The sequence below is a fragment of the Plectropomus leopardus genome, chromosome 5 (genome assembly GCF_008729295.1).
Source record: "Plectropomus leopardus isolate mb chromosome 5, YSFRI_Pleo_2.0, whole genome shotgun sequence".
NCBI lineage: Eukaryota > Metazoa > Chordata > Actinopteri > Perciformes > Serranidae > Plectropomus > Plectropomus leopardus.
The window spans coordinates 10,588,019-10,615,927 of record NC_056467.1 but is presented as its reverse complement, the minus strand read 5'-3'; the positions used below and the strand labels follow the sequence as shown (position 1 = coordinate 10,615,927).

Here is a 27,909-nt window from a genome sequence, read left to right as displayed (position 1 = left end):
GAATGAAACGTTGCCTGTTTACTCTGGTCAGATGTTGTGAGAAGACTATGGAGGTGATGAGGAGCTCTGAGGAGGCTCTGCTGACTATTGTGGAGGTGAGAACACAGGACACCTCACACGAACACTCTTAGTATCACTATCAGTGGCACTTCTACGTCTTAAGCATTGCCTTTGTGTGTGTTTTGGAAGGGACAATGCCCGACGAGTTGTTCATTATTAGTTATTATTCAAAGACAAGGAGGCTGTTCATTCATGATTATGAACTCCGTTATCCCGCTCATACCATGGTCACAGGGACAAAACGGAGACATTTGATTTATATTTTAATGTATTTTGAAATCAACATCAAAAGTTTATCACAAGCCATAAACACCTAAGGGTTTGACTAATAATCAGAATAATCATTATCATGCAATCAGGTTTTTATGCAATAGGAACATTTTTCACTCCTCCAGTAAACAGGACGAGTCTTAGATAATGGGTGATATATTTTGTCTGTTTACATTACAGATCCCTTTGTTTCAGCTATTAGCCAGAAAGTCAATAACACTGCATACATACAATGCTTTTCAGTGCATGTGATATTAAATAATTGAACACTGTCACTTAATGATAATTGAATATTTTCATGCATCCTTAATCTGTACTGCCTTACAAGCCGACATCATCATGTATTCTTTGTAAATAATTCTCTGACGAGTGTATTTTTTTTTTTGTATTAATTTTATTTATTTATTTTTTTTTTGTTTTTTGGGGGGTGGGGGGTTGTGAAAGAAAATTTATGTGATTTGTAATCACTTGAAATTGCTGTATCTGTCCTGCCTTCACGAATAAAAAGAGTTTATAAAAAATGATAGTATGTTTAACAACACTTGCTCGTTATCCAGCCAGCTGTCAGTGTCCTCAGCAGGTGGCCATTATCAGGAATTAATGGACACCGTGCAGCCAATCAGAATCGAGTATGAACCCAGACTGTGGTATAAAATGTGTTAATGTGCATAACAGGTGCTGCTGTATGACCCTTTGTTCGACTGGACCATGAACCCACTGAAGGCCTTCTACCTGCAGCACGACGAACAGCAGGAGCTCAACGCAACGCTCAGCTCCACCATGGGAGGAGATGACATAGACAACCACTGTAAATCCAGGTGCTACAATAGACAATGAGAACTGGTTTCTTATCTTTTGATTCCAAAATGAGAGCCCTTTCAGTGATGTTGTGGCAGTGTTTCTATCTCTCGTAAAGCTCTGTCTCATCACCTCGTACTCTTCCTCCTGCAGTGACAGTCAGAGCTTCAACAAAGTAGCAGAGCGGGTGCTGCTGAGGCTGCAGGAGAAACTGAAGGGGGTTGAGGAGGGCACGGTGCTCAGCGTGGGGGGGCAGGTCAACCTGCTGATCCAACAAGCCATGGACCCTAAAAACCTCAGCAGGCTCTTCCCGGGCTGGCAGGCCTGGGTATAGACCTGAGAGAAGGTAAACTCAGCTTCTGCTGGAGGCATCAAGTGTAATGGACTCATTTTCGTTTTCTCCAAGTAAAGGCAGGTTCCTGGTCTTTGCTTGTGCAGGAGAAATCCCCTTTAAGAAGTCAAATTACTGCAATATTCTGGATTGCAAGAGAAGTTATCCAGTGACGGCATAATATCACCACGTAGTTAAAAAAAAATGGTCAGACACTATGCAAAAAAAAGCTTCAGAATAGAAGCTTGGTGAAAAAAGATCCTTCTGTTTATTCCTCTTTAGACCATTTTCAATAAAAAGGAAGCATGCTATGTTTCATTTTCAGGCTAAACACTAACAAATCAATGATGGAGTTTTTTCTTTAGAATTTTCTTTTTTTTTTATCTCTGCTTGCTGTTGCACTTTCGCTGAACATACATTCAGTTTGGCAAAGTCCATGCAACAGTACTTGCAGAACAAGCGATAAATTGCCATTTTTTTTGTAAATCACAAAATTTTGAAGGACTTAAAAAGACCAACAGACTGTGGTGCTTAAGGGCAGACGTGTTTACGGTAAAGATGCTTCTGTATTTGACCTAAGATGTGAATGCTGTCATGCTGTTGATGCAGTTATTTAGTTTTGTCAATGAATGCCCCGAGCTCTTTAATACACGCCTTATGAATGTATGATAACGCATCATCCGGCTGAGGTTTGTTTCAAATACTGTCATGCTGTAAAGCTCATAGAGTATCTCTAGGGCATTCAGAAATGTATATGTAACAGCAACTTTATTCTACTTTGTATCACTTACCAATTCTGTAAAAAAAAAAAAAAAAAACATGATTCCTGAATAATAATAACAGACAGCAGTAAAAATGCATTTTCTGTTCAAATACTTTCTTGGTTCATTAAATATAACTGACTGCTAATTCATTACAAGTTTATTTACAGATTTAACTGCTCTCTGGATTTTCTGTCAATTATTGACTCGTGTATTGAGGCTTAATGTGTTTGTCTGTGTACAGTTCTTGTAGAGTTGTACCTTTCCACTGCGTACTCAGTGTAACACTACTCGCTCACCGCGCTGACGCTTCAGCAGATATCACTTGTGGGATGTTTGGACAGTCTTTATTGTGCTTGTCGTGTGCTCAGGAGGGACATTTTAAACCGATGCCCGTGAGGTGGGAGGAGCGGCCACTTGGATGATCATACAAACTCTTTGTGTCATCGCTGCAGTGTGAGGATGCAGAGAGCAGGACAAATGTGAGGGGAGATGCTGGACATGTGAGATTTGACCTTTGCAAAGAGCTAAGCTGTGAAACACTTTCATAGCTTTAATTACTCATGGTGTGGACATTGATACTGACTAGATCAGGAGGACGTTTTTTCTTCCACTGCACCCGTCAATAAGATATTATTGGTCAAACAGAAAATGACCACCAATCCGGTGAGTTTTAATTTTTTTTTTGTTTACCTTGTTAAAATAGACCTTTACGGACAGATTAACTCTTATTCGTTCTATAATCATGCAAGTACTGAATATATTATTAGAAAAAAATGTGTATGACTTTGTATTTGAAATACTGGGCAATCTCAGATATAGTTAGTATATTTACATTTTAGGCATTTTTTTTTTATTAGCTCAAAGTGTTAATTCACCATCATTAAAAGCAGCCAGAGTCTAAATTCTTCTCTCTCATCACTTTTGCTTTCCTGACAGTATCTGGACTCAGGTCCTAGTTTTATTCACGAAGAAGACGAGAGGAAACTTCCTCAACCCAGCCGATCAGAAGTTAAGCCTCAGTATGTTCATCAAGTAGCCTCGAAACCCCCACCGGAGATCAGCAGCTCCGTTCCCAAACGCAAAGGTAGGGCACAGATTGTCATATATTTAGCTTTTAATTGAACAATATTTTACCTCTTGTTAACTTATTTACTCCTATATATTATTTTTTTTTTTTTATTCTTTATATATTTTTTTATTTGTTTAATATGATATCCTGATGATAACAATAGCAAAATAAGGCATATATTTTATATAACACAAAACATGCCTAAAACTCTTAAAATGGTACTAAAAAAGTCTGGAATCACTCTACCTCACCTTTTGTTAAGATAGAAATATTTTTAATGTACCACAGATGCAATATACATCTTTTTTTTTGGGGGGGAAAAATGAACAATCTTAAAAAGCCAGGTTTTTCAACTATTTGAGATAACACCATATTTAAGAAATTTGACAATGTTTGATAAAATATTTGGCAGTTTTTGGAGTTGATGCATATGCAACCTGTTGTAGATAGTCTATATATTATAGTTATAACAGAAATTCACCATCATCAAATTATAATATTTTGACATTAGATGTTCCTATCATCCCATGCCCACACGCAGCTATATTTTGCTTGCAATAAATATTCCTTTGAGATTTTTTTTTAAATCATTGTCTGTGATGAAATCATATATCATCTGATCATTAGTTTCATACATTTATATTTAAATGTTTACTGTACATGTACCAAATTAAAATTGACCATTAATTTGGATATTGGTCAAAACTGATAAAACACTTTTTCAACTTAATGCTTGTAGGCACAATGCAGAACTTTAATATCATATATACATATATACAGAATAATCGGGATCAAGTCAATTTAATTTTGATTTCCATATTCAGGACGACCATTATCCTGCATGTGATTTAAAATACAAATGTATGAGCCTTCCTTTAATAAATTCTACTTATTTCATTGTAAATAAGTCATAATGCTGCATTCATCTGATTGTTTCATGCAGAACTCTTCATACAGTAAAGCGGTGTGTGTGTGGGTGTGTGTCGCCCTGTCAGGTGTGAAACAGAGGTGTGTTAAGTTCACTGTGGCGGCTGTGATCTGCCTGCTGCTCCTCCTGCTGGTGGCTGGGATCCTCCTCGCTTATTACTGTGAGTGCAGGATTTAACTTCTCCTCCCACTGCCCACTGTAATAACTCCATCACCAGCTTTCTGGGAACTGAATTATGTCTGTTGTCGCCCCCAGTCTCCTCGTCCTGTGTGCATGGTAGGCAGTGTGGTGATGGAGGCTGTGTGTGGGAGTCCCAGTGGTGTGACGGAGTGACAGACTGCCCTGCAGGCCAGGATGAAACTAACTGTGGTAAACTAGGATGAAACCCACCTGAACATCCTCCAATCTGTCCACTTGACTTCATATTTGTGAAACACAGTCTATTCATTTTTTTTTTACAGCTAAAAGAACACTGTAATATATTTTTTGGCTTTAAATTTTATCAAGATTGAGTGTTTTTTTCTGTTAAATCATCAAACACACTGTCGCTTCACATAATTTAAGTTTGAGGCCTTTGTTAGTGTAAGTATGATCTTAAGTCAAAGCAGTTTATAGTATTTATATAGAACATTTAATATACAGAGGCAGCCCAAGTTTTAAAAATACACAGATATGAGAAATAAAAAAAAGCATCAAACTATTTACATAAAGATGTTTAAATTGATGTAGGAAGAAGTTTAATAGTTAAACGTTAGGCATAGTTATTAGTTAAAAAAGTAAACAGATTAAAATAAAAAGTTTAAATAAAAGTATAGTACTGGTAAAGAAAGATCAAAAAAGCAAAATAAATGTGCAATTTCAGAAAAAAGCTGTATCATGACTATAAAAGTCTTTGTAAGAGTAATTATGTGGGGAAAAAAAACTTAAAGTGAAAAACTACTTAAGATTTACTTTTAGTTTAAGCATTAAATTTTCCTTCAGACACCAAAGAGAACATGGTTGTTTATTGTCAGTAATGTTACATGAGTCTGATCACCAACTTTTCCATATGTTTGTGCTCAGTGAGGCTGCATGGATCCAGTTTCCTGCTGCAGGTCTACTCGACTCAGAGTAAAACCTGGAGGACGGTTTGTTCTCACGGCTGGACCGATCAGCAGGGCAGAGCGAGCTGCCAGCAAGTTGGATACAGCAGGTGCAATGCTGCTGTGTTTCAGTCTGTTTGCTAGGAAGGCCATTTCTGCCAGTGGGATAAAAAATAAGATCCTGTGAGTCTTTAAAATGAGAAACTCTCTTTGAATAAGTATCCCTTCTCTTTATTTTGAGATATTAAGTCAATATTCTTACAGAGTTTTTTAATTATTTTGAGATAGTGACTCATTATTTTGAGAAAGTTTCATTATCAGAAAGTTTCTCATTATTTTGAGAATTTAACTCATTATTTTACTAACGAAGACCATGCTTGATGTATGGCAAGAAAGTAGTTTTATTTGGATTTGGGGATTGCGGGAACTGAGACGAAAAGGGGAGAAGGTTTCAACACACCTGTATAGGTCTGACTGAATTGATGAGGTGGTTGACTTAACAAGGTGCAGAGGATTTAAATTAGTGGGAGAGAGAAGCGTGCTCCTGTTCCTGAAATTCAGTTATAATAACTACATTTTAAGGAGTTCCTCATTAATTGAGAACATTTTTCATTGTTTTAAGAGTGTTTCTCATTTTAATGACTTACGGGACTCTTTTCCCATCACATTGGTGGAAATAGACTTTCATAGTTTTCTCTGCGTTCTGACGTGAAGGATTCATGTCTTTAGGTCTAATTTTCTGTTATGTGGTTTGACAGCGGCACATATTTTAAATCCGGCCAACAGATGACTGATTCTGACGACGGATTCTTAATAGTGAAGTCCCACTTTAACCCGGAGGCATCAATACTGCAACAGCTTGTGCTCAGGTTAGTGAACTGGTGGAGTTAAACCAGTATCAAATTGTTTATACTGAATTAATATGATACTAATTACACAAATATTTTGTTTTTTTTTATCCATCTGCAGCGATACATGTCCCAGCAACAGTGTGGTGGCATTGCATTGCACTGGTAGGTTATATCTATTTCTAAATAATAGGTCAAAGGTAGGGAAGAATGGAGTTGGACATGTTTTTACCTTTAATTGAATCCCTGAAAAACTTTCTCCTGAGTAGTTTCCTTTTTCAATGTGTACGGAAAACTAAAATGTCAGGAATGAATGGAGTGATATTATTCTCCTTAAGCTTATTCTGTCAAAGACATATTGTGCACTTGTGACATTCATCCCTGTAGTGGTGTGGTTCTCTCACACTACGGCGTTTTTGGTGGAGAACCCTCTAGAAGTGAAATGCATCCTCTCTAACAGCAGTTTTGTCCTCAGATTGTGGGAGAGGGGTGAACTCCAGTAGGGCCTCTGGGGGCCAGATGGCCTCCTCAGGGGCCTGGCCCTGGCAGGTCAGCTTGCAGGTTGCAGGCTCCCATCGCTGTGGAGGAGCTGTCATCTCCCCCTACTGGATAGTCACTGCAGCACACTGTGTGGCCAGGTGAGGCATTTTCACATTATGAGACACAGTTATGTTAAGGGCCCCACGACCTTCCCCACATAACAGCGACACACACACACACACACACACACACACACACACACAGACACACAGACTTTGTGATGGTTTTGTGCCTCCTTATGGTCATTTTGTGTCTCCTTATGGTTATTTTGTGTCTACTTGTGGTTGTTTTGTGTCTCCTTGCCATTGTTTTGTGTCTTAGTGAGGTCATCAAGGGGCCCTGACACTTTGGGTCCCTAGACCTGTGCCTGGCATAAGACTTCTTAAATCAGTGTTTGTGGTCTGATGCTGCCTGAATCCACTCTTTGCTGTCTCTCTCCTCTGCAGGGCCTCCAGTCCTGGAGACTGGGCAGTGTATGTTGGGATACTGGATCCTTCAGACTCTCTGTTTAACCCTGCGTACTCTGTGAGCCGCATTATAGCCCATGAAGGCTTCAACAGTGTCACTCGCATGAATGACATCGCTCTGATGAGGCTCTCTAAGCCTCTGGACATCACAGGTACGTATCGACAGATTTACGTACACAGAGGTGCCAAACCATGCAAGACACACACACACACACACACACACACACACACACACACACACACACACACACACACACACACACACACACACAGTTGATCCCATCTTAACACATTTTTCATAGAAGCCTGTTTTCCAGTTTAAAGAACTATATCTCGTTGTGACCAAAAATTAAAAGCAGGCCTGCTTATGGGTAGCCAGCTATTGTAGTTTGTTTATGGAAAATAGTAACAGTTATACATAACAATAAATAGTTTACCCATACTCTCAGTTGCCAGAAGCTTAAATAGTCAATAGTCAATTTACCCATCACGAAGGTCTTAATTTTCAGTTTTTTGTTGAAACTGTTTTAGAAAGGTGTTAATGCAAATTAATTCAAATTATATATCATTAATTTCTTTATGATATAATACAGCCAGCAGCATCACAAACTGCAGCCTCCAAAAATGATCACAAGCTCAAAGCTCAAACTAAAAATATTATAGGAAGGATTTGTTGCAGGGCTGTTGCATGAGACTGAATTAGTTTTAGCCAGGTTTAGTTAATAAACTGGCAACTGAGTGTTTATCCCTAACTCTGTGGAAACCAGCTGATGAATGCACAATGTGTCCCGAGAGCATGGAGGTTGTAAGACTCAACACAATGACGTTTATTCTTCTCTTTGGTAGCCTCCAGTAATATTGGACCTGTGTGCCTCCCAAATGTTGGTTTAAACATCACTGCACCTCAGAAAGGCTGGATAACACAGTTTGGTTTCACGGTAAATGGAGGTGAGCGTGCATGTGGTTTTATGTTGTGATTCTACAGCAAGATGTTTGAAAGATGAGAAATTGAAACAAATTAGCAAAATTTAGATTAGATACTATTATTTATATATATACATATACAATATTTTTGTACCAGTTATGTTAGATTTTAAATGTACTCATTATGCAGAATTTCAGAATAATGTAATAATGTGCTGGATTATATACTGATGCGTTATTTGTGTATCGTAAATCACTTTAATGCAACAGGTTGTAAAAATGGGGCTCATGAATTCCCAAATGAAGTCTTTTCTTGAACACACACACATATATATATAATCAGATTCTGCAAGGTAAATAAAGTAAAAGTACCTCCAAAATGGTTTTGGCTTTCTTGGTTTTGCTTATTATTGTGTACAGTCTATATGAATGAGTGATTAAATGACTTTAAATGAATGTACAGCTGCTTTCTTTTAATGTCTAGTGATTTTTGACAGACTCTGGCCCTCTGCAGCTGATGGAGGCTCAGGTGTCTCTCATTGAGACTGCAGACTGCAACAGCTCCATCGCTTACAATGGCCGGATATCACAGGACATGTTATGTGCCAGAGAGACGGAGGCAGTAGCTGACAAGTGCCACGTAAGACTAACCACATCCTCTCAGAGGGCTGAATGCTGAAACCAACACAAAAAAGATTTGCATTAATCAGGACTTGATACATATATTAAAACATGTCACAGAGTGCAGTTTGTTTTATTTAATAGTGAGTACCAGATGGTTGCAGTGTGACTGCTGTCACCACACTGGTCCACTGCCCTTAGGGGTTAATGTGTTTAGGCGCTGGCTTTAAATATATTCCTTACATAATGCAGTCGATAGATCTCACAGAATAAAGTCACTCAACGATGATAGCAGCAACAAACACTCTTTATAATGAGATATTTCTGGTTAAAATTAGATTTTTCTTGCACAAATTGAGCACTTCCTGTTCTAGAAAGAATTCAAACCATTTTCATGCTCTTATGTAACTTGCTCTGAGGCGTCATTAAACAAGACCTGCATTATGTTGTGTACATGGTTACAGCTTTAGATAAACAGTCCCACTTTGTGACTTAAAACAAACCACTCATACAGTCCAGACAAAAATAAATGTAAAGTTGGCACACTAAGGTGGCAGCTGACCATGATATCATGTTTTTTATGGCCCTTGGAAAGCCTTGAAGGACCTTGAATGCTTCATAAACTGAATGAATAACCTTTAGTGTTAAAATGTAAAAAAAAACAAAACATTGACATTAGTGTAAAGCTCTTGATGTATAATGTGGGAATCTCTATAAGCAATATATTTATCTTAAAGAGTGTGTACTTCATAAAAATGTCAGTTTTGTGCTGAATGCTTTCCCAGACTGACAGCGGCGGGCCACTGGTGTCTCTGTCGGACGGAGTATGGTGGCTCACTGGGGACAGTATTTGGAGGGGACACTGCACTGAGCAGAACAGACCAGGTGTTTATGGAAACGTCACATATTTTCTGGACTGGATCTACCATCAGATGAGGGTAAATACCAACAAAAGATTGACAGTTCAACAAAATCTGATACATAATTTGTGGCATTTAATTTAATCTGCTCGCACGAGCAGATGCAGTAATACGGTGCATCTGTCTGGTGCTCTGAGTAATACTGCTTGACTCTCAGTGGATGCACAGTGATTAAAACCTACACAGTGGAGTCTTTATACAAGCTGAGATTTTAAATGATATAGTTTGATTAATCTTAAGTATATCTATAAAACCCAAAATTATTACATGAAGCAAAAAACAAATTGTTTTTGTTTTTTTGTTAACAGAAGCATCAAGATGACCAAAGATGAACCACCTGAAATGTATGTTACCATTTTTTAAAGGTCCAGTAAGTGTGTAGGATTTAGATGGACATATTGTTTTCATTAGTTTATAATTACCTGAAAATAAGAATTACTTGTTTTCGTGAACTTAGAATATCTTCATAATTTTTCTCAAATGAACTTAAAAAGCTCCAACGAACAATGTTATCTTTAATATTTATAACAGAAGAGCTATGCATTCACCTGAAAAACAAAATCTGCTTTTTTCTGATTTAAGTAGCTTATTATATTGTTAAACAAGAGCAGATTTTTTTAACTAAATGCATTGCATTTTAATGCTTTATTTTTTTATGTTTGTTTCCTTTTTGTTTATTTGTGTGAAATATATAAAGTTTTATTTTAGTTTGTGTAAATACGACTGAAACATTTAATTTAATCTGTAGTTAAATTGGAGCCAGTAGATGGAGATACAGCATGTCAGCACTAGATGTCACTCACAAACCACATTAAGCTTGTTCCCAGTGACTGTTCCAGAGTAACCTTTCACAAAAATAAACCTTTATTCATTTTGAATGATTTACATCTTTTATTTGGTCACAAGTTATTTTATTTACAGCACAAAGTATAAATTTGGCACAGAAAAAATTTGGCACAGAAAAAAATTCACAAAAAGACACATTAACGTTACTCATACTAAGAATCAACAAGCACATTTTTCAGATTTTTTGTTTCTGTTTTTGCATATGGAGCTGTCACTAGTATAAAGAGACTGTTAAATGACATTTGATAACGTTTTATTGCTAACAGGACGGTCCACAGGCACCCAGTAGGAACACGTGTTTCTACTGTGTCAGTTTTAAGAATACTTTGGTTTCTACTTCAGTGTTTGTATAAAATGTGCAGTATAAATATGTACCCCTGAACATGTAGTGTCTTAAAAAAAAGCAAAGATTTGGAATAATAATACAATCACATTCAAAGAAATTTAAATATACACTCATACAGAATTAGTAAAATTACATTAATACAACCAATTGCATAACAGATCGAGAAATATTGATCTTTAGCGTTATATTACACTTTTGATTGACTTAAGAAACAAAGTGCAATTCAAGCAGAGTAAGTCTCGAACTTCTGATACTGTACATCAGTTTGTGTTAGCAGTGAGCTGAGACTTAAAGGCACTACAGGCACTGTAAACGTGTGTATTCTCTAACTATATTCTTAGTATGAACAGTAAATGTTTGAGCAGCTTTTCAACCTACACGGGCATTCGTTTCGCTCAATAGAGCACTTCAAAATATTAAAGGCACGAGACATTACTTCATTGATCACTGAATGTAAAAAAACACATTAAGGCCTTTAGAAATGAATAATACACACTATGCCTGGATGTAAAATTAGTCACTTTTGAATTGTTCAAGAGTGCACCAATGGTTGTTCAGCACAGACTGTTTACTTCCTCCCCACCTGCCGTCTTGTGATTGTCTGTAAGGAAGAAACTCCACCCTTAGCTGACACTATCATGTTGTTATATGTCATTGCTGGTGTGATCATCAGTGTGCGTCAGGAGTTTATTTTGTGAAAAAGTGTTTCATACTATGTTTCACGCTTCTGTTTGTGTTAGTGATGTCTTACGTTTCCCAGAATACCCTTTGACAGCCCTCGAGAGAATAAGCATGAACTGGATTTGAGTGCTCTCTCAAACTACACTCCAGCTGAGTGTAGGCGGGGAGAGCGCTACCGTTAGCATACGAGTCTTTCCAGTTTAGAAAAAGAAAGTCAAACTGCCCTGAAGCAACATGACATTATGACCTTTTAAAGTTAAAGTCAGTAAAGAAACTGTTCTCCTTCTACGCTTGATGTCTTCCTCTGTCACATACAACACAGTGTGATCAATTATGAGTGAGAATAAGAGCGAAGCATAAATACATCACCGACAGCTGTTTTGCAGAAGTGTTTCTGGGTGGATTTTCCTGTCAAGAGGCGGTTGATATGTCTGTGTTAACCTCCACGGGCCAAGCTGATGAGTGCAGTCCAGAGTCAGTCAAACATTCAGAGGCGAGGGTCACTGTTGGGTGCAGGCCCAACCTCACCCCTTTCTCCACTGCTGCAGATGGACTCTGCGTGCTGTCCCCCCTATTCACCCTGTCCGCTCGTCTTTTTCTTCTGAGTCACTTGATACGATGGCGCACCAGAGAGGACTCATCGGTTATCTCCCCGGAGAGGTTTCTGCCTCGGCAGGGCAGGACCAGCAGGAGCAACAGGATGATGAGGACCACTGCGCAGACCGCTATAAGAGCGTAGGAGATCACCCACAGAAGAGGCTCCTTCAGCATACCGCCGGAGCAGTTGGCTGCCACGTCTGCCGCTGAGAAGGGCCCTGCGATCTCTGAAAGAGCCACTCCACCGCTCACTGTCGAGAGATGCAAAGGATAGTTGCAGATCTCACTTCTGACTGGATGAGTCACATCTTAAGTAAAATGTTGTGCTGGAAAATATAAATGCAACAGCCAAAAAAAACCCCAAAATGGATCTGCAGATTTTTTTTTTTTTTTTTTTTTTACAGTATTTAGTGGTGATCCAGACAGAAAATCTGCAGAATTCTGCATAGTGATACTATGCCTGTTATGTGAAAGACAATATTTATAAGTGCAGAGGGTTGTCAGGGCAGATTTTATAAAGGTCCTCTTCATAATCTTTAACAGAAAACCACACACTAAATTAGAATTATTTATTCAGCCCTGAGTAAAAGTTCAAATAAATGTATCTCAAACGTGTTCCTACATGTATTTTATTACAAAAGTGTAAAACCACAGCTGAATAAAAACTCAATGCATGATCTAATAGATTTGATTTACTTGTGGGAGCTTCTGAACACTACAGTTGTCTCAGACTGGCAGCGACTGAGCTACATTATTAAAGTCATTTGAGGTCGTTTGCTTTATTCAAGAGCAATGGCCAACAAGAATATCAGTAGGTTTTTTTTTTTCAAAATTTTACCAGCAAGCTAAGAAATTGGAGTTGGCAACCCCTCTGTCACAAGCCTGTATCCTTAACCTTCAGCCTACATCTGCTCCAAGTCTGTTTGCTTAGTAACAAAAGTGATCTTTGTACTGTAAGATGAGCATGAGAGGCCTTGTCCAAGCTCTTGTTTACACAGAACTACAGGAAAGTACCACCGTTTAAGGTTTTACCATTGCTGTTTAGGTCATTATGAATGGCTTATTCTATTTTTAAGATTACCAAACCAATGTCTTAAAGCAATATTTTACCCATAAAATGCCCATTGTTTAACAATTATTTACCCCTGGGCGACTGTTTTCTGTTTTGTTTTTTCTTTAAATGCGTGTGTCACTTGGTAGCATTCTGAGTCTAAAATAAGAGGTTTTCTTGGGTCTGTGAACGCATCGCAGGCAGAGCTCACCATGATAGTTTTTAACTCGCTGGGTGGATAATAATCTGTCGATCTGTTCACAGGTGATCAGATCTGATCACTTGGAAGAGAGGAGCGGCTGTTGGTAAATGCAAACGTTTAGTCCCTGCAGAATGAACGGTTAAGTTTCACTTTTAATGCACCTGATGTTCTGCTGCTCCATCTCTGCGCCGAATTAACCATCTCTGCTATGAATAACTGAACGGTATATAGCACTCCAAATGAACGGTCCAGCTGCAAAAATAGAAACTCTCTTCGTTGCAGCAGATGTTTTTATTGTGGTGGCACGCCACGAATAAATTATTGTAGGGGACCCTTTGGTTTTGCTGTCGTTTAACGCAGCATCCTATTACTTCATCATGAATTTTCTCTGTTTTTGAATTCTTCGTTGACTGTGGAGACGTCAGAAAAACAAAGTTTAATATAACTGAGTAACACGTCATGTGGTAACATTTTAAATGCTTTTCTGTCTTCGTAATAATTCTGTGTGTACCCTCACCAGCACAGCTACTGAGTGCGAAGCCCAGTCTCTGTTGGACGCGGTCAAACACCACGTAGAAGCCTTCCATAACCGTAGCACCAATCACTAGGCCATTCGCTGATGAAGACAATCCGAAGCGGAAGCAGTCCATTGTGCCGTCCACGTCTGTGATTGGCTGGATGTACAGCTGAGACGACGAGATGAACAGAGAAGATTGAAAGGTCAGATGAGTGTTCTTGCCTCTTCGGCTCATGGAGAAGAAGACATGTTTTTGTGTTTATGTTTATCCAGGTACCTGAGGGAGGATGGTGATGCGGAAGGACTGGCTGGTGTTCGTCGCCCTTAGGTAAATGGAGAGCTTGGGAAAAAACCTCCAGGGTGTCTCTCCCTTCATCCAGCATGCAAGCTTGGTGCCATCCCAGAATCCAGAAGAAAAGTCCTGGATCTGAACCACAGGGAAAGAAAAGAGAAACAGACAAAGGGGGGGACAAACAGACAGAAACAGAAGGTCAGTACGGCACCAAAACAGGTTTTGCTGTTCTCTTTCATTTTGCCACTTGGGATTAATCAGCAATGGATTGGGGTACATTAATTGAAAATGTTGCTTCCAGGTTCAAATTAACCTTGAGTATTGTTTGTATGCAGTTACAAAAGGTGAAAAATGTGTAAAGTAGAATAAGGAAGAAAAAAAAACAAAAGCATGTGCGCACACATATTTTCATAGAATAAAATTCCTGATCCTTCCTCTCAAAGCTACTACGTCCTTGAGCAGTGAGTGTGTGCTATCCTCCCCTGCATCGCTTTTGTCTGACAACATGTTTCATCACTGTCTTTGGAGAGACGGCAGCTTACCAGAGAGCTGCGTGTGATGGCTTCTACCACTGCATTGAAGACGTTGACAGGAAGACGCAGCAGTGTCGTTCCACTGTCAACTATAGCTTTATCCATGTTATACTGAAAGGAAGGGACAAAGAGTTAAGTGCGGTTGTATTTTTCTCGGTTCATCAGGCTCCTATGGAGGACCTTGAGCAAATGTAAAACGATGAAGTTCTTGAATACATTCAGTATTCAGTACTGCTGCTGCAGTGCTGCTACTTAAATTCCAGTTTTATCTCCGTGTTGTAACCTTGACACAATCAGTTTATCAAGAATTAATGTTAGCTTTTTTTGACAAGCATTCCTTTTCTGCGTCAAACTTAAAGATGTCATTTATTATGTGTGGTGTATGGTGGTGTTGCAAAGCAGAGTTTGATATTTACCTCTCTGCAGTCCAGCTCCAGATTCTGGTCACCAACCTCCAGTTTCAAAACCTCCACTTGGTAGTACCACTCCTCTACAATCGGGGTGTACCACACTGACCCCCGATACAGAGCTGGTTCAACCCCTCCCATGATCTGAGGAAGAAAACAAAAATACTTCTTCACTCATCTATGAGTCACAACCACAACAAAGCAAAGGTTTCTATCATCCCTCCACAATTTGGCAGAATGCAAAAACCCACATACACACACAAGCACCCTGCCATCTTATCCATCTGTCTGTGTCAGTGGGTCACATGATGGAGACGCAGTGAGCGAGGCCCCAAGGCCGTTTGTATAACAGTGACAGATCTGCTCTCAGCAGGATGCTATCTTAGCTTAATTAGCTCCGCTCTAACTAGACTGGGCCTCCAATGGAGAAACCACATTGACAAGGAGGATACGGGCTATTATGTTTGTAAAATGCACAGTTTTTATGTCTGGTGCACTAGAAAAAGACTTTATTTTGTCTAAGGAGAGGAGTGCTCAGCCACATCTCCTCTATGATTGAACCACATAATTGATTCTGCACATTACATAACTCTAAACACAAACCGGTTCACAAAACTACAGAATTAAAAGGCACAAGTGATACAAAATCTGAACAAACTTAGCATTTAAACCTTTTTTTCATAAGTTCATTTACTCAGCCCCTTCTGACAACTCACAAGACTGCCTCCTGCAGGGTCTGCTGTGCTGCTGGCCGACAGTCCAGCGCCACACATCTGGAGGGAAAAGATATCAGGAATTCCCAGCTGTTGCACCATAGAGTTGAAGAAGGGCTCCACGGACGAGTCGGGCTAATGAAGACACAGCAGATGGGTAATTAACTGATGTTAATCAATTTGAGATTTCAGGTTCTGAGCTTTACATTTTAAAGCTTTACTCGGGGGAGAAACTGCTTACATGTAATGGAGTCATGTAATTCAATTACAAAATGAATGTACTTAATTAATTCTACTCCATTTCAATTACAGTTACTGAGAAAAATATGTAATTAAATTTTAGTTGCTAATCAAAGTGTTGGTGATTACAAAGAAGTTACATTTGAATATATTCTTTCGGTAAAAAACGTATGTGTAGAATATAACAATCTATATTCTTTGTTTTACTGAAGAACTTTATGTGTGATGTAAGGTTTACGCTGCCTTGTTTAAAATGATATTTTTAGGACTTTTTGGCTTCATAGCCCAGTTTAAAACATTTGCTAGAAAGCTCATAATAATAAGTTAAATTGCTTTGATGAAGTAATTAAAATCATCTTATTTCTTACATTTTTAACAGGCTAACTGGTAATCTGTAGCCAATTACATTTAAGAAATTGGAGTTCCCAACACTGGCTTTATATTTGTGAGATTACCCAGGCTGACTAATATTACATTCATTTTCTCTTTGCCAAAATAAAGACAACCAGTGACAAAAATGATAAATTAATATGTTGTTTTTTTAAAAAGTGTGAATTCTGAAAATATGCAGCTGAACTTAAAAACTCATTTTGCGAGCTATTCTTTTTTATTCTTGAAGAAAAAAAGTTTAGCCATTTTACAAGGCTAAGAAAATAAAAAGGAAAACAAAATTAAAAATGATCAATTACTACTATAATTGATGCTTCAAGGATATGACCATAACCCTTTCTACTTTTTTCCCCGCTGAGGTAGCCATTCATGTTAAAACAATTAAGTATGCCTATTTGCCGTGTACTTAAAACATGAAAGATATGCAAAGTTAACCGCTGTTATTTCTCCCTAATGTTGCTACAGACAACAGAGATACTTTAATGTTGGTTAAATGTGGAATAATGGCTTTGAAAAGGTTGTGACTGAAACAATATTCTGACCACTGTGTATGAGTGTATTTGTACAAATACTTCCAGGTGTGAGTACAGTGGTATGCCCCTTGACTAAACAATGTTCTCGCTCCTGTTTTCCTCAGATAGCCTTTAGTGGCAGTGCTGCATTTTCACGTCACGCATGACAAACAGCCCTCAGGCAAGCTGAACCTTAATACTCAGGAGATGCCGACGGCACAAAGTGGTCAGTGTGAGACTATCTGCCCCTCAATCGCTGGCGTTTCATCCCAAGGGCTGCTGTAGACGGTGCAGTACTAAAGGACGTATTGTGCTGGTTTACGCTGACGCAGTTCTCATCCCATCAACACCAAATTATCACGTTAACAAGAGCCGACAGTGAGCCAAGCATCTTTTTTGTATCAATCTTCACGGATACTGTATATAGGATGTTTTTGTAAATTAATACAATTGACAAAAAAAAAAAGCAAAGCACTTTCAGCATGTGCTTGTCAAATATTCACTGTGATGTTCTTAAAGTGGGAATATAAAAAAACCTTGATTATGCAAAAGGCATCACACCCTTAAATAAATCACGTACACGGAACTATTCTGTTGTCATGTGAAATATCCATGACTCACTCAGATAAGATATCAGCTTAAAAAGTTATTTAGTGCAGTAAAAGAAATGCAGAACAGCAGGAAGTTAAGCAGTACTGCTTTATCTAAGCCAATCAATGTTTTTTTTCCCTCCATTGTGTGCACTGCATTTTTTACACTTAAGTTTCCATCATGAAGGGTCGGTATTTTCATAAGAGATGGGACTGACTTTGCTCGATAGACCAACAGATTTAGTCCACATGCTTGTTTGAGTACTGTATTTAATTCATTTTGAGTCTTAAAATGTGACTTTTCATGGCAACATTAGGTCCACAAGAAATGCGTACAGTAACATCAGATTAAAACATCAGAGCTACAGAAAGATGACTGTTTTTTTTAAACTGTGGAATTACAAAATAGTGCCTTTGATTTTTTTCATTGTTGAATTTTACTAATCACTAATCATAATCAAAAAAAAATTTAATCATAAACAAAAAAAAGAAGCAAAGTCAGTCACTAGCATTAGTCAGTCAGCAACCATCTCTATTTATAAAAGGGAGAAAAGTGCTGTCTGATTACCACATTTCTTCACTGTTTTTGATAACACATGCATAAGTTTCATTTTTAATGAAGCCAAATTAATTTTTCAGAGTGAATCTGTTTTGATACTTGACATCACACTAAGCTACCACAAAAATGAGTGAAAGAGGAATTCAAGCTTTTCCTTATTTCTGCGATCTAAGGCTGAGGGTAAGATTTAAAGTTTAGGAGCATCTCTCTCACCCGTGCCAGCATGGGATAGGCCAGTCCCAGGATGCCCTGCCAGTTGACGTTAGGAAGGAAAAAGCCTTCAGATGACAGGATGGCAGCTATGTTGATGGAGATGGACCCATTTGGGCCTTTGGGGATGGAGACAAGGTCAACACCCAGTTCACCTTCCCAGTTGCCCTGGGTGTACCTGACCGCCACAGTCCGGCCGGTAGACTGGTAGGTACTGGAGCTACACACAGGGGCAGAAGCCAAGACATTACCAAGGCCTGTAGTAGGTAGATAAAAAGCTACATTTGTGGCGATTTAGGACTAGGGCTGTTAAAGCTTAAACAGACAGACATTACATGACAAATAACATGTAATATATTGGTATGACTTTCCAAGGATTTGGGAATGAGATGAGCCTAGAAGAGTCACAGGTACTTACAGCGCAGTGTTGAAGTAGTGCGTGATAAATGGGTGTGGAGCTGCAGCTACTGCAAAGTTACTGCTGCCTGTGTCCACCAGGATGTTCACCTGAAAAACAAAAGGCACAGTTTGCTTTAACGTCCGTTACAGTCTGCTGTCCGCCGGTCCCACCCTGACCTACAGAGCTCCTGAGTCACAGCGTAAATATACCATCTGTAAAACAGCACGACACATTAATAACAAGACTTTAAATGCAACCGAGACATTTATTTAATTCGATTTAATTGAATTTTTAATTTCATTGAATTTAGCTCAATTCAATTCAATTCAATTTAATGTTTATTTAGGGACATAGAATATTAATGAACATCAGTATAAAATACAAATGTAAATATGCCAGAGTGCAGGGCTGCTAATTTCCATCCTTGGTCTCTTGGCAAGTAACAGATTTTTAAAGAAAGAGAAAAGAAAAGAAAGCAAAACAATACACCAATTCATACAGAGGACAAAAGTGCATAAAATGTCTGTATGCACTAATTACAATAATATGGTTGAGAAGACAAAAGAACAGCAGCACACTGAAGGAGAACAAGAACAACAAAATTCCCAACAGTAAATTAAAGACGCAAACATGATACAGAAATAAAACTGGAGATAGTGAAGAGAGAACATGAAAAGAGACTAAATAAAGACACAAAAACCAGACTGTTAGGTTCCATGCATGCCCATCTGAAATCTCCACACTGGAGTTCATAACAAAATACTTAAATAAACTCGTATGCCTGCTGTCACATAATGCGTCATAAATGGGCAGCAGATACTGTGTTTGATTATGATGCAGTAGACGCAGCAGGGTTTCAAAATTCCATACTTTCCCAAACTTTAATTGCCAGACCCCTTAGTTAATTTTTTCACACCATATCTGGGTACAGATAGAATTAGTTGGAAAAAAAGGGGAAATAATAACAATTTTGTGGCTTCTGAACAGACTTATTTATTCACTGTGTTCATGGAAATAATGAACGCAGCCAAAAAAGTTTCCGTACGCAGAAGAGAAGAGTCCATTTACTCGTCTCATAACATGTACATAACTCAAAAATCTTAAAACACGCTTAATATTTGGTTATTTGTGATACTATACATATGCAATTCAAAGGTGTTACCGTATTTCTTTCAAACTAATTTGGTCACAGATGTCTTGATTTAATTCAGTTAAAAGGCACTTTGAGCACAAGCCATACTTCTTGCTTTGCTTTTGATGCTCGCTCTGGCCTACAATTTCTCACACAGTGGTAAACACTTTGGCTGCCTGCTCCAAAAGCCATGAAAAGACTTTTTCTCTCTTTCTGCGTTCTTGTATGATCAATTTATTCTTAAAAATTCAGAATTTTATATTTTTATAGAGGCAATCGTCTGGGAACACTAATGATATTCCAAATTCTCTTCTCCTTTCTCCATACTTACCAAAACCTGGAAGTTACTAAAATCTAATTCCATATTTTTCGATACTGTGTAGGGAAGGAACAGTCTATGTTTTCATTGTTTTGTTGCAGGCTGATTATTCCTTAATGCTGAGCTTTGACCTTAACAAACACTCAAAGCTGACAGGAAGTGTGTACTGTACAGCTGCATGATATCTTGAAAAGGTTTTTTAATTTTACATTGATTGAGGTATCCTGACTGCAGTATCCTTAATTCCTGGAGATTTTTGACGTCACACAAACTGGCTTAGTGTGCACCTCTGATATAATTGCTCTCTAATGTGTGATCTATGAGTCAAACACGACAGCCACTGGCTACTGACATGACTGTATGACCTATCCAGCCATCCCGGTTTGTGTTATGTGCACTTTGGGAACCGGCTTACAGCAGTTAAGATAATGTTGCCTTCCAGGCATCAAGTCAACGAGCAGGAACTAATTAGCTCGCAGACTTCTGTCACCTCCACTACTGAGAAGTGGCCACATTAACACTCACTAGCAAGCATTCCTCACCATGACGGGATCATAAAGCTAATGCCCCATAGCCACCTGATGACTCAACAACAAAGAGCTCTATACAGTGGCTTCTCTGTGATGTCACATGACACAGTCTATGGAAATACATAATGCAAAATAAAAGGGTTCATTCAGCATGCTCAGCAGCACAGGGACAAACAGCAACTGCAACAATCAATCTAACACGGCTGCTCTGTGTTTCCCATTGTTTTAGAAAAACCAGAACAGCAGGAAGTTCTTTATTTAAGTTTCAACGTGTTTGATAAGCAAGAAACAAGGAATTCCAACAATTACATAAAGAAAGACACTTCCTCACGTGTGCTTCTTCATGCCTTTCACAAGTAAACCACATCTAACCTCAGGGTTCCTGCAGCTTAAGGCAATGTAGAGACTATTTTTAAATGCTACTCTGAATTGAGTTTAAACCAATTTTAATATCTAAAACTGAAGAACAATTTTGTTTTTCCTAAATGTTAATTGTAATGTTAAAAAATGATTTTTTTTTTTTTTGTCCAGTGAAGAAGTTAGATTATCAATGTCAAATGTTGGAATACTCCCATTTTTGAGTGGAGCACAAGCTAGACATTTATTATATTATCATAAAAGTGCTAGGCATGGGCGGTATCACAGTATTACGGTACACCCGGGTATTTAAAAATCCAAATGGCATAATTTTGAATACCATAACAAATACAGACCCTCGTCTTTTTCATTAACTTTATACTATAGAATCTTTACTGAGGATGTTTTGCATGCAGTGTGTTGGCAGTGCACTCTGTCACCATCATATACTGTATACCCCGATGAAATGCCAGGAAGGTACAAAAAAAAAAAGAGTATAAGAGAAGGTATGAAAAAATACTGCCCAATCCAAAAAAGTATCTATTTAGTTTACCAACTGAAGTGGGGAATATCTCGCATTTCTGGTTGGTTTTCTAGGCAACTTTGTGTTTCTCAATCTGCATTCCCTCATTCCCATCATGACTAGTTTAAGAGAAGGAATTTATTAAATTATTTAAAACATAGATGTAACCAATTATTTTGATTTCACAATGCAACATCAGAAAAAAAAAAAAGATTAATAAAGTCCTACTTCCCATGTCCTAGCACTATTAAGACTTTTGAAAGATTAATTTAAGTCAATTTAATACCAATAATATTTTTAGAATAATGAATTCAAGACTTTTCAAGGATTCATAAGAACCCTGAACCTGTTCATAATTATACAGCACAAAAAGGATCACAAATAATCATTTTTAGCCAATGGTCACTGTCATGCTCAGGTATGCATAAAGTAATTATGAAACTATTTTTTTTTTAAAAAATGATTAATCAACAATGTCTTATCGACCAGTTCAGCCAGGCATGGGAAGCCCCAGTTGGCCCATCTGTGGGAGTCAGGCTTATCAGTTCCTCCTCAATGGACAGAATCTGGTCCCATCACTGCGACTGTGCCATCTAAAACCTCACTGCTGCCTTGCAGTTGGCATGAGTCCACTCCACACACAGGCTGAACCGGACAAACAGGCCAGATTGGAAAATACTGAAACCTTGTGTTGAGGGAGGGAGAGTAGGGGCATTTCCTTATCCACACACTGCCTATCTTTTCCAGTCACACTCTCCTCCCTCAGCTCGGCTGCTGAGCCTCGGGCAAATCTCTACCCCCGCTGCTGCGGCAGCCTGCAGTTGAGCGTTCACTGTCTAATTGGCAGTGGCTCCATGGCAGCAACGTGCATCTGCTACCTGTTTGTACCAATTAGCAGATGTGAGGCTCTCCAGCCGACACCTCAGCCTGGCTGTGCCACATGCTAACAGATGCAGCAATTAGAGGCTCATTTGAATAGAGTCTCATTTAACACCGCGGCCCTGTAATCACACCATCATTTAGTTGGAATAATATTGAGAGTATAACTCAATAGTATTGAGTTACAGGACATTTTGGTGCTGCATAACCAATCTCAACCAAAGTGGATTGATCTCTGCCGGCATGAATAACTGATATTAAGGTTTTGCTGCAACTATACGCATGACACATGAGTATAACGGCTGGAACATCAGAGGAGATATAAGAAGAAGTGGAACTGTAAATTTTAATGCCTGCCACAGAAATTGTTCTGATGCTCTTGTGTCTCTGCAACAGCTTATATATACAGCACTAACAAACATGTCGCACAAGATTTGACTCAGTCGAATATAGACTGCATGCTATTTTCCTTAAAGGCATCCTCTATGGGTGAAACATTTAAGGTAATATTTGTTCAAAAATAGTGCAGTCCCATCTATGTATATGTTCCCTTGAGCTTCTTCAGGCTCCGAGAGCAAGTCACCTCACACAAGTCCCAAATATACCTTTTTTAATTGGGGGGGGGCAGATTAGATAATATCAAAATACCTGGGAGCCAGCTAGTTCACTCCTAAAAACAGCAACCCTCGCTGTGGCCCTTGAGCTCTCTGCTGTGGCCATGTCTGCTACATAGTGGGAAATATCTTGTGTTAGGTAAACGTTAATCTTATTAACCTTCTGTTCATGAAACCATATTAGTTTCGCCTACATGGTTACTTCTTGGTACATGTCTGCAAACGGCATGATTGTCCTGCCATTGTGAGGTGACTGCAAGTATACGAAAAGTAATCTTGCTTGATTATCCAATATTGTGTTGTCATGTAGTATATTTTGAAAGATAAGCAGAGGGCTGTTTAAAATCGGTTTGAGGACCAAGTGGCCCCCGGGCTGGAGTTTGTTCATGACTGCAGTAAACAAACAGGTGTGACTCGTGACATTAACGAATGCTATTCATACAGATTACCTCGCTTCAGGGCTTTGGTATTGTGTGTGCTGGCTCACTAGAAAAGCTTACTGGGACACTTAATGGAACTGAGACATCATTAACGTTATTCGTTGCACCGATGCTTTTTCTGCAGGTAAACATGTATGTCGTGACAAAGGTCTACTAGAGAACAAGAGGTGAGGCACCCTTGACGCTTTTAGTTAAAAAAGCAACCACATATGTCCTACATATATGAAATACTAATACACTACAAATACCACTTATAGACCATTTCAAATCTGACGACATAAACATTATAAAAGGCTCCTTTTTTTATTTCCTGTTGAATTGTTTTTGCAATTGCAATACGTGCTGCAATTCAAAAAGGAATGGAAATTTTTGCATTTAATTTTAACTTTAAAAAAGTAGAAACTGATGACGGTGTGATTTTTGCTGATGTCTCTACCAAAAACAAAGCATGTTTCGCCTTGAATATGATTTAGAGGCCCACTACACTTCAATTATAATGGTATGTTGTGACAAATTTTAGCTTTATCTAAAACATAACAGCTACTGTGACTTGGATTTTGGCCATATTGTGAGTTTGATAATTTTCCAATTAATTGTGCAGCCCTATTTTGAATCACTGTATCTACTGGGGATTGATCATGAAAGAGCCGGATGGTAATGTCGAAATCTGTTATTTATCAACCTGTTGACTCTTTATTACGAATTAGGAACCACAGCTGTGCCTGGTTATACGTTATGTGTGTAGTTTAGAGTACTGCTTCTTCTCTATGCAGTCTGAGGATTGTCCTCAGGCATAAAATGTTGCTTTAAATAAAGTATAGTCTGAACAAACATTATGTCTGGGGAATTTCCTCCTACAAGCAACACTCAAACCTGTGGTGTTTGATCAGAAAAGCACATTCAGCATATTTCCCTACATCTGTGAACTGGTTTTAATTTGTGCGGGAACTGTACTAATGCTAAATTATCCTCTCAGAGGTTGACACAGGGCAGTGTCATGGCAGGCAGCACTGATAAGCCTCTGTGTGCCTGAGAAACTGAGCTGTGCCACCCAAGAGTCTTAAAGCTCTGATCTGTTTAACCTGAGAGGCCCAGGAACAATGGTTCAAAAAACTAATGAGATAATTCACCTTTGGTTTAAGCTCAATTTCAAACGCATCTTCTCAGAAGACGATGACAAAGCGTAACCTTAAACCTACAACACCCTAAAGCGTCATGTATTTTTAATAACGACAGGAGAATCCCTCTGCCACCTCTGCTGGGACCATTTAGTGCCCCTTAATCATTAATATGATCTTGTTAGGCACTTTACATAATGAGCGGTATAAAACTTGAATTACACAGGCATATTTCTATGCAGCCAAAAGAAAATAAGCAGGGAACATGTCAGAACTGGGGTTAGTATTGTTTTGAGCAACTGTGGAGCTGTTCTCTGCTCTGGGAGCCTCATAATCCCCGTCAGCTGCCTGGTAAGAAACAGTGGTCCTCACAGGCAGCATCATGTGAGTGCATGTGAGCGGGGCTTTAGTCTACCTACAGACCCCAAGGCTGCAAAGACTTGAGCCAGCTGCTGCACCCTACAGCCATGCTGATGGTCCCAGGCAGGCCTGGAAATAAACAGCTGACTGTTTTATAAGGACAGCGATAGCAAAATATGCCATTTTAAAACTGTTCTTGACAAAAATTGTTGTACTGCTGTAGCCATAGCCCTGGGGTGTAAGAAACACACTCAACATCTTTTTTTAAGACACAAAAAAGCTTCAAAAGTTTGCGATTGGAGTATTTACTGATGCAGGACTGGGCGATATGGCTTTAAAAATATATAAATATTTTTAAGCTGTATCGCAGTACAAAATGTATAGCTTGATATTTTAAAATCTCCTCTAAATGACCGTAAACTACTAAAATACAAATTTACAGGGTGCCTGGTGGCTCAGTGGATAGAGTGGGTGCCCCATGTATTGAGGCTGTGTCCTCGCCGCAGCGGCTGCGGGTTCGACTCCAGCCTCGGCCCTGTGCTGCATGCCATCCCCTCTCTTTCTCCCCCTTTCACACATGTGCTGTCCTATCAATTTTAGGCAAAAAATGCCCCAAAAATATCTTTAAAACATATTTCTTAAAAATACAAAATTATTAAATGCACTACGGCTACAAATAAAGTAGTTGGCGTCTTTAAATAAAGTTAAATAAACTACTGTAATAATAAAGTTTAATAAAATACTGTTTTAATGTTAAATAAAATTATGTATGAAGTTAAAGTGCTGTTAAACTTAAATAAATCAAAGCGCAAAGCATTATCAGTTCATACAAAGGAAATAAACAATATAGCATAATAAGAAACAATAGACTTTAAAAAGAAAAATCATCATGTCGCCCAGACCTGTACTGATGTATTTTATGTTGTAGTACAAAGCATGAAAATCTCTTTAGCTTGTGTTAACAACAGACCTTATTATGGCTTATAACCAAAAACACCCAAAAAGCCCACTGACTTTTAGTTTTAAGACTCTTTACTGGGGTTCACTGTTGACAATAAATTATTAAAGAGCACCGAGGGGAGGGATCTGAGTATGTGGGTACGTTTTCTGTTTCAGAGTGGAGAACATCAGAGTAGAATAAAACTCATTTGGGAATAAAAAAGAAAGATATTCTGTGAGTCCATAAAATGTGTCTCCTGTACATTGTCTATGGAGCAGCCCTGGACTTAAAACCCTATGACATCACAAGTTTACTCCTCTGATTTCTGTCCTGAGTGTCGTTACGTTCACAAATATTGATTCAACTTTCCAAAACCATGGCAATAACATACTGGAAGAATTCTCAATTTGGGTAGTATTCCCCTTTAACCACACAAAAAGAAAAACACCTGTAAAACTGACAGATATCCAAGAAAAACAACTGATATACACACAGTAAAAGTGTTTGTGGTAACATTACCTTTTGACCAGGTGTACCAATTGACATTTCTATGTAGTAGCCTCTTCCAGAGTCCCCTTGCAAGTTATTTACCATGTCCAGAAAGTTCACGGTACCAGTGGGATCAGAGGCCAGAGAGAGGCCATTTCCATCAGACGTTAACACGACTCGCCGAGTCAAATCCACAGTCGAGGACACATTGTAACTCCCTCTGTATATTTTGAGTGGTATCGTAATGAAACACTCGGACACGCTAAAGAAAAAACTAAAAGCAAATGCCCATTTGGAAACAGAGACAGTGTGAGCCATGGTGGTGTTACTTTTTGTAGCGATAACGTCTGGGAAGAGACTCCGACTCCTTGTTCAAAGTTTGCTCCTTAAGTTTTAAGTTTAGCCATCATGGAAACGCCTGTGCCGCGGCAACCGCCATCGTGGAAAGGCTGCCTCTCCACTGTCAAAACGAAGCTAAACACACAGACATTTTAATACTGAGTAACTAACGCTGTGACAAGTATTTGACTGCGTCGATGTACTTCTCCGAGATGTTTGGTCTCCAGAGTCCACACATTTCTTCAACTGTATCAATACGCACAAAATAGGACACGCGACTTCCTGTTTGTTCAACCTTCAAAATTAAAGTAAACCTAAACGGTTATTTTGTATGAAACGTAAAAACAGTAATTTTGCATAGGTATACGAGTCAAATACAGTATTATTAGAAAACATCTAAAAATATCTATATAAGAAAATATCTTAAACCACAACAACAACAATACTACTACTACTACTACTACTACTACTACTACTAATAATAATAATAATAATTCTATCTATCTATCTATGGAAATAAGTTGCAGAACAGGCCAGAGGCGGAAAACAAATACAAGAAATAGAGATATATAAAAGAAATGCCTTGTGGCGCTTGCTTCATATTATGGTATAGTGTATGTTGCGTCAACATTTTGCATTTTATTCAAGTTAAATTAAATGACTTTTTTGTTGTAGTGTAATTTTGTTTTTATATTGTGATTTTTAAAAAAAAAAAAAAAAAAAAAAAAAAAAAAATCATTTTGCCATAAGATGAAGTTGACATATAAACATTAAAAAAATAACCACTTAACATATGACTCGTGAAAATAAAAATAATTAATAACTCCTTCATGAAGACAAGAAAAGTGGTCTGGCATTTTAAAAAAATCTAAATCGGGGGAATAAGTGTTTAGCTATAATCAAACCATCGTACATCAGACCCAGACCCCCTTTTTATTTTATTTTGAAGGGAAAGTGGCCAGCTCACTGCTCTTATTTTTCCTGTTTTGACGCTGCTGTTGTCACAACTTCCTGGGTGCCAGGTGACACATTTTAACCAACCATGGATGTGAACGACCGACCACCATAATTTAAACTGAAACGTGAAAATGCCGGGACAGGTAACTTAACAATATTGTAAATGTGTCTTTAAACAGTATAACAAAAGTGAATTGCACAGTT

General features: G+C 38.4%; 3 protein-coding genes across 4 annotated transcripts in view; 2 read left to right on the top strand and 1 right to left on the bottom strand.

The window, feature by feature from the left end:
- Positions 1-1,751, top strand: part of atm (ATM serine/threonine kinase) — a 31,514-nt gene extending 29,763 nt beyond the window's left edge. The window contains exons 61-63 of the mRNA XM_042486751.1: positions 32-95; positions 1,006-1,148; positions 1,282-1,751. Coding sequence (XP_042342685.1) covers positions 32-95; positions 1,006-1,148; positions 1,282-1,462 — 388 coding nt within the window. The 3' untranslated portion in view covers positions 1,463-1,751. The remainder of the gene's footprint in view (positions 1-31; positions 96-1,005; positions 1,149-1,281) is intronic.
- Positions 1,752-1,760: 9 nt separating this feature from the next.
- LOC121943260 (transmembrane protease serine 2-like) lies at positions 1,761-13,939 on the top strand. 2 transcript variants are annotated; one of them, XM_042486750.1, is made up of 14 exons: positions 1,761-2,886; positions 3,160-3,307; positions 4,288-4,380; positions 4,476-4,589; positions 5,283-5,412; positions 6,061-6,171; positions 6,272-6,315; positions 6,626-6,788; positions 7,137-7,309; positions 8,004-8,105; positions 8,579-8,721; positions 9,488-9,640; positions 9,931-9,966; positions 13,866-13,939. In XM_042486750.1, exons 1-13 carry the CDS (start codon positions 2,872-2,874, stop codon positions 9,952-9,954), a joined length of 1,413 nt encoding a protein of 470 aa, XP_042342684.1. In that variant the 5' UTR covers positions 1,761-2,871; the 3' UTR covers positions 9,955-9,966; positions 13,866-13,939. The 2 variants fall into 2 exon arrangements, with proteins under 2 accessions (XP_042342684.1, XP_042342683.1); XM_042486749.1 differs by lacking the exon at positions 13,866-13,939 and having other exon boundaries at positions 9,931-10,118.
- bace2 (beta-secretase 2) lies at positions 10,494-26,966 on the bottom strand. The gene is made up of 9 exons (XM_042486748.1): positions 26,440-26,966; positions 18,727-18,815; positions 18,312-18,528; positions 15,811-15,942; positions 15,104-15,238; positions 14,697-14,798; positions 14,140-14,289; positions 13,863-14,031; positions 10,494-12,343 (listed from the first exon to the last, which is right to left on the bottom strand). Exons 1-9 carry the CDS (start codon positions 26,725-26,727, stop codon positions 12,102-12,104), a joined length of 1,524 nt encoding a protein of 507 aa, XP_042342682.1. The 5' UTR covers positions 26,728-26,966; the 3' UTR covers positions 10,494-12,101.
- Positions 26,967-27,909: the final 943 nt, after the last annotated feature.

What these genes read in the sequence shown, in the direction of transcription:
- LOC121943260 (XM_042486750.1), top strand. An exon ending in GGTGGCATTGCATTGCACTG is followed by an intron (nt 6,316 to 6,625) that starts GTAGGTTATATC and finishes TTTTGTCCTCAG; the next exon opens with ATTGTGGGAGAGGGGTGAAC. An exon ending in TGGTTTCACGGTAAATGGAG is followed by an intron (nt 8,106 to 8,578) that starts GTGAGCGTGCAT and finishes GATTTTTGACAG; the next exon opens with ACTCTGGCCCTCTGCAGCTG.
- bace2 (XM_042486748.1), bottom strand. Translation starts at nt 26,727, where the DNA reads ATGGCTCACACTGTCTCTGTTTCCAAATGGGCATTTGCTTTTAGTTTT. An exon ending in TTGGTACACCTGGTCAAAAG is followed by an intron (nt 18,816 to 26,439) that starts GTAATGTTACCA and finishes TTTGTTTTTCAG; the next exon opens with GTGAACATCCTGGTGGACAC. An exon ending in GCATCACCATCCTCCCTCAG is followed by an intron (nt 14,032 to 14,139) that starts GTACCTGGATAA and finishes TCGTCGTCTCAG; the next exon opens with CTGTACATCCAGCCAATCAC.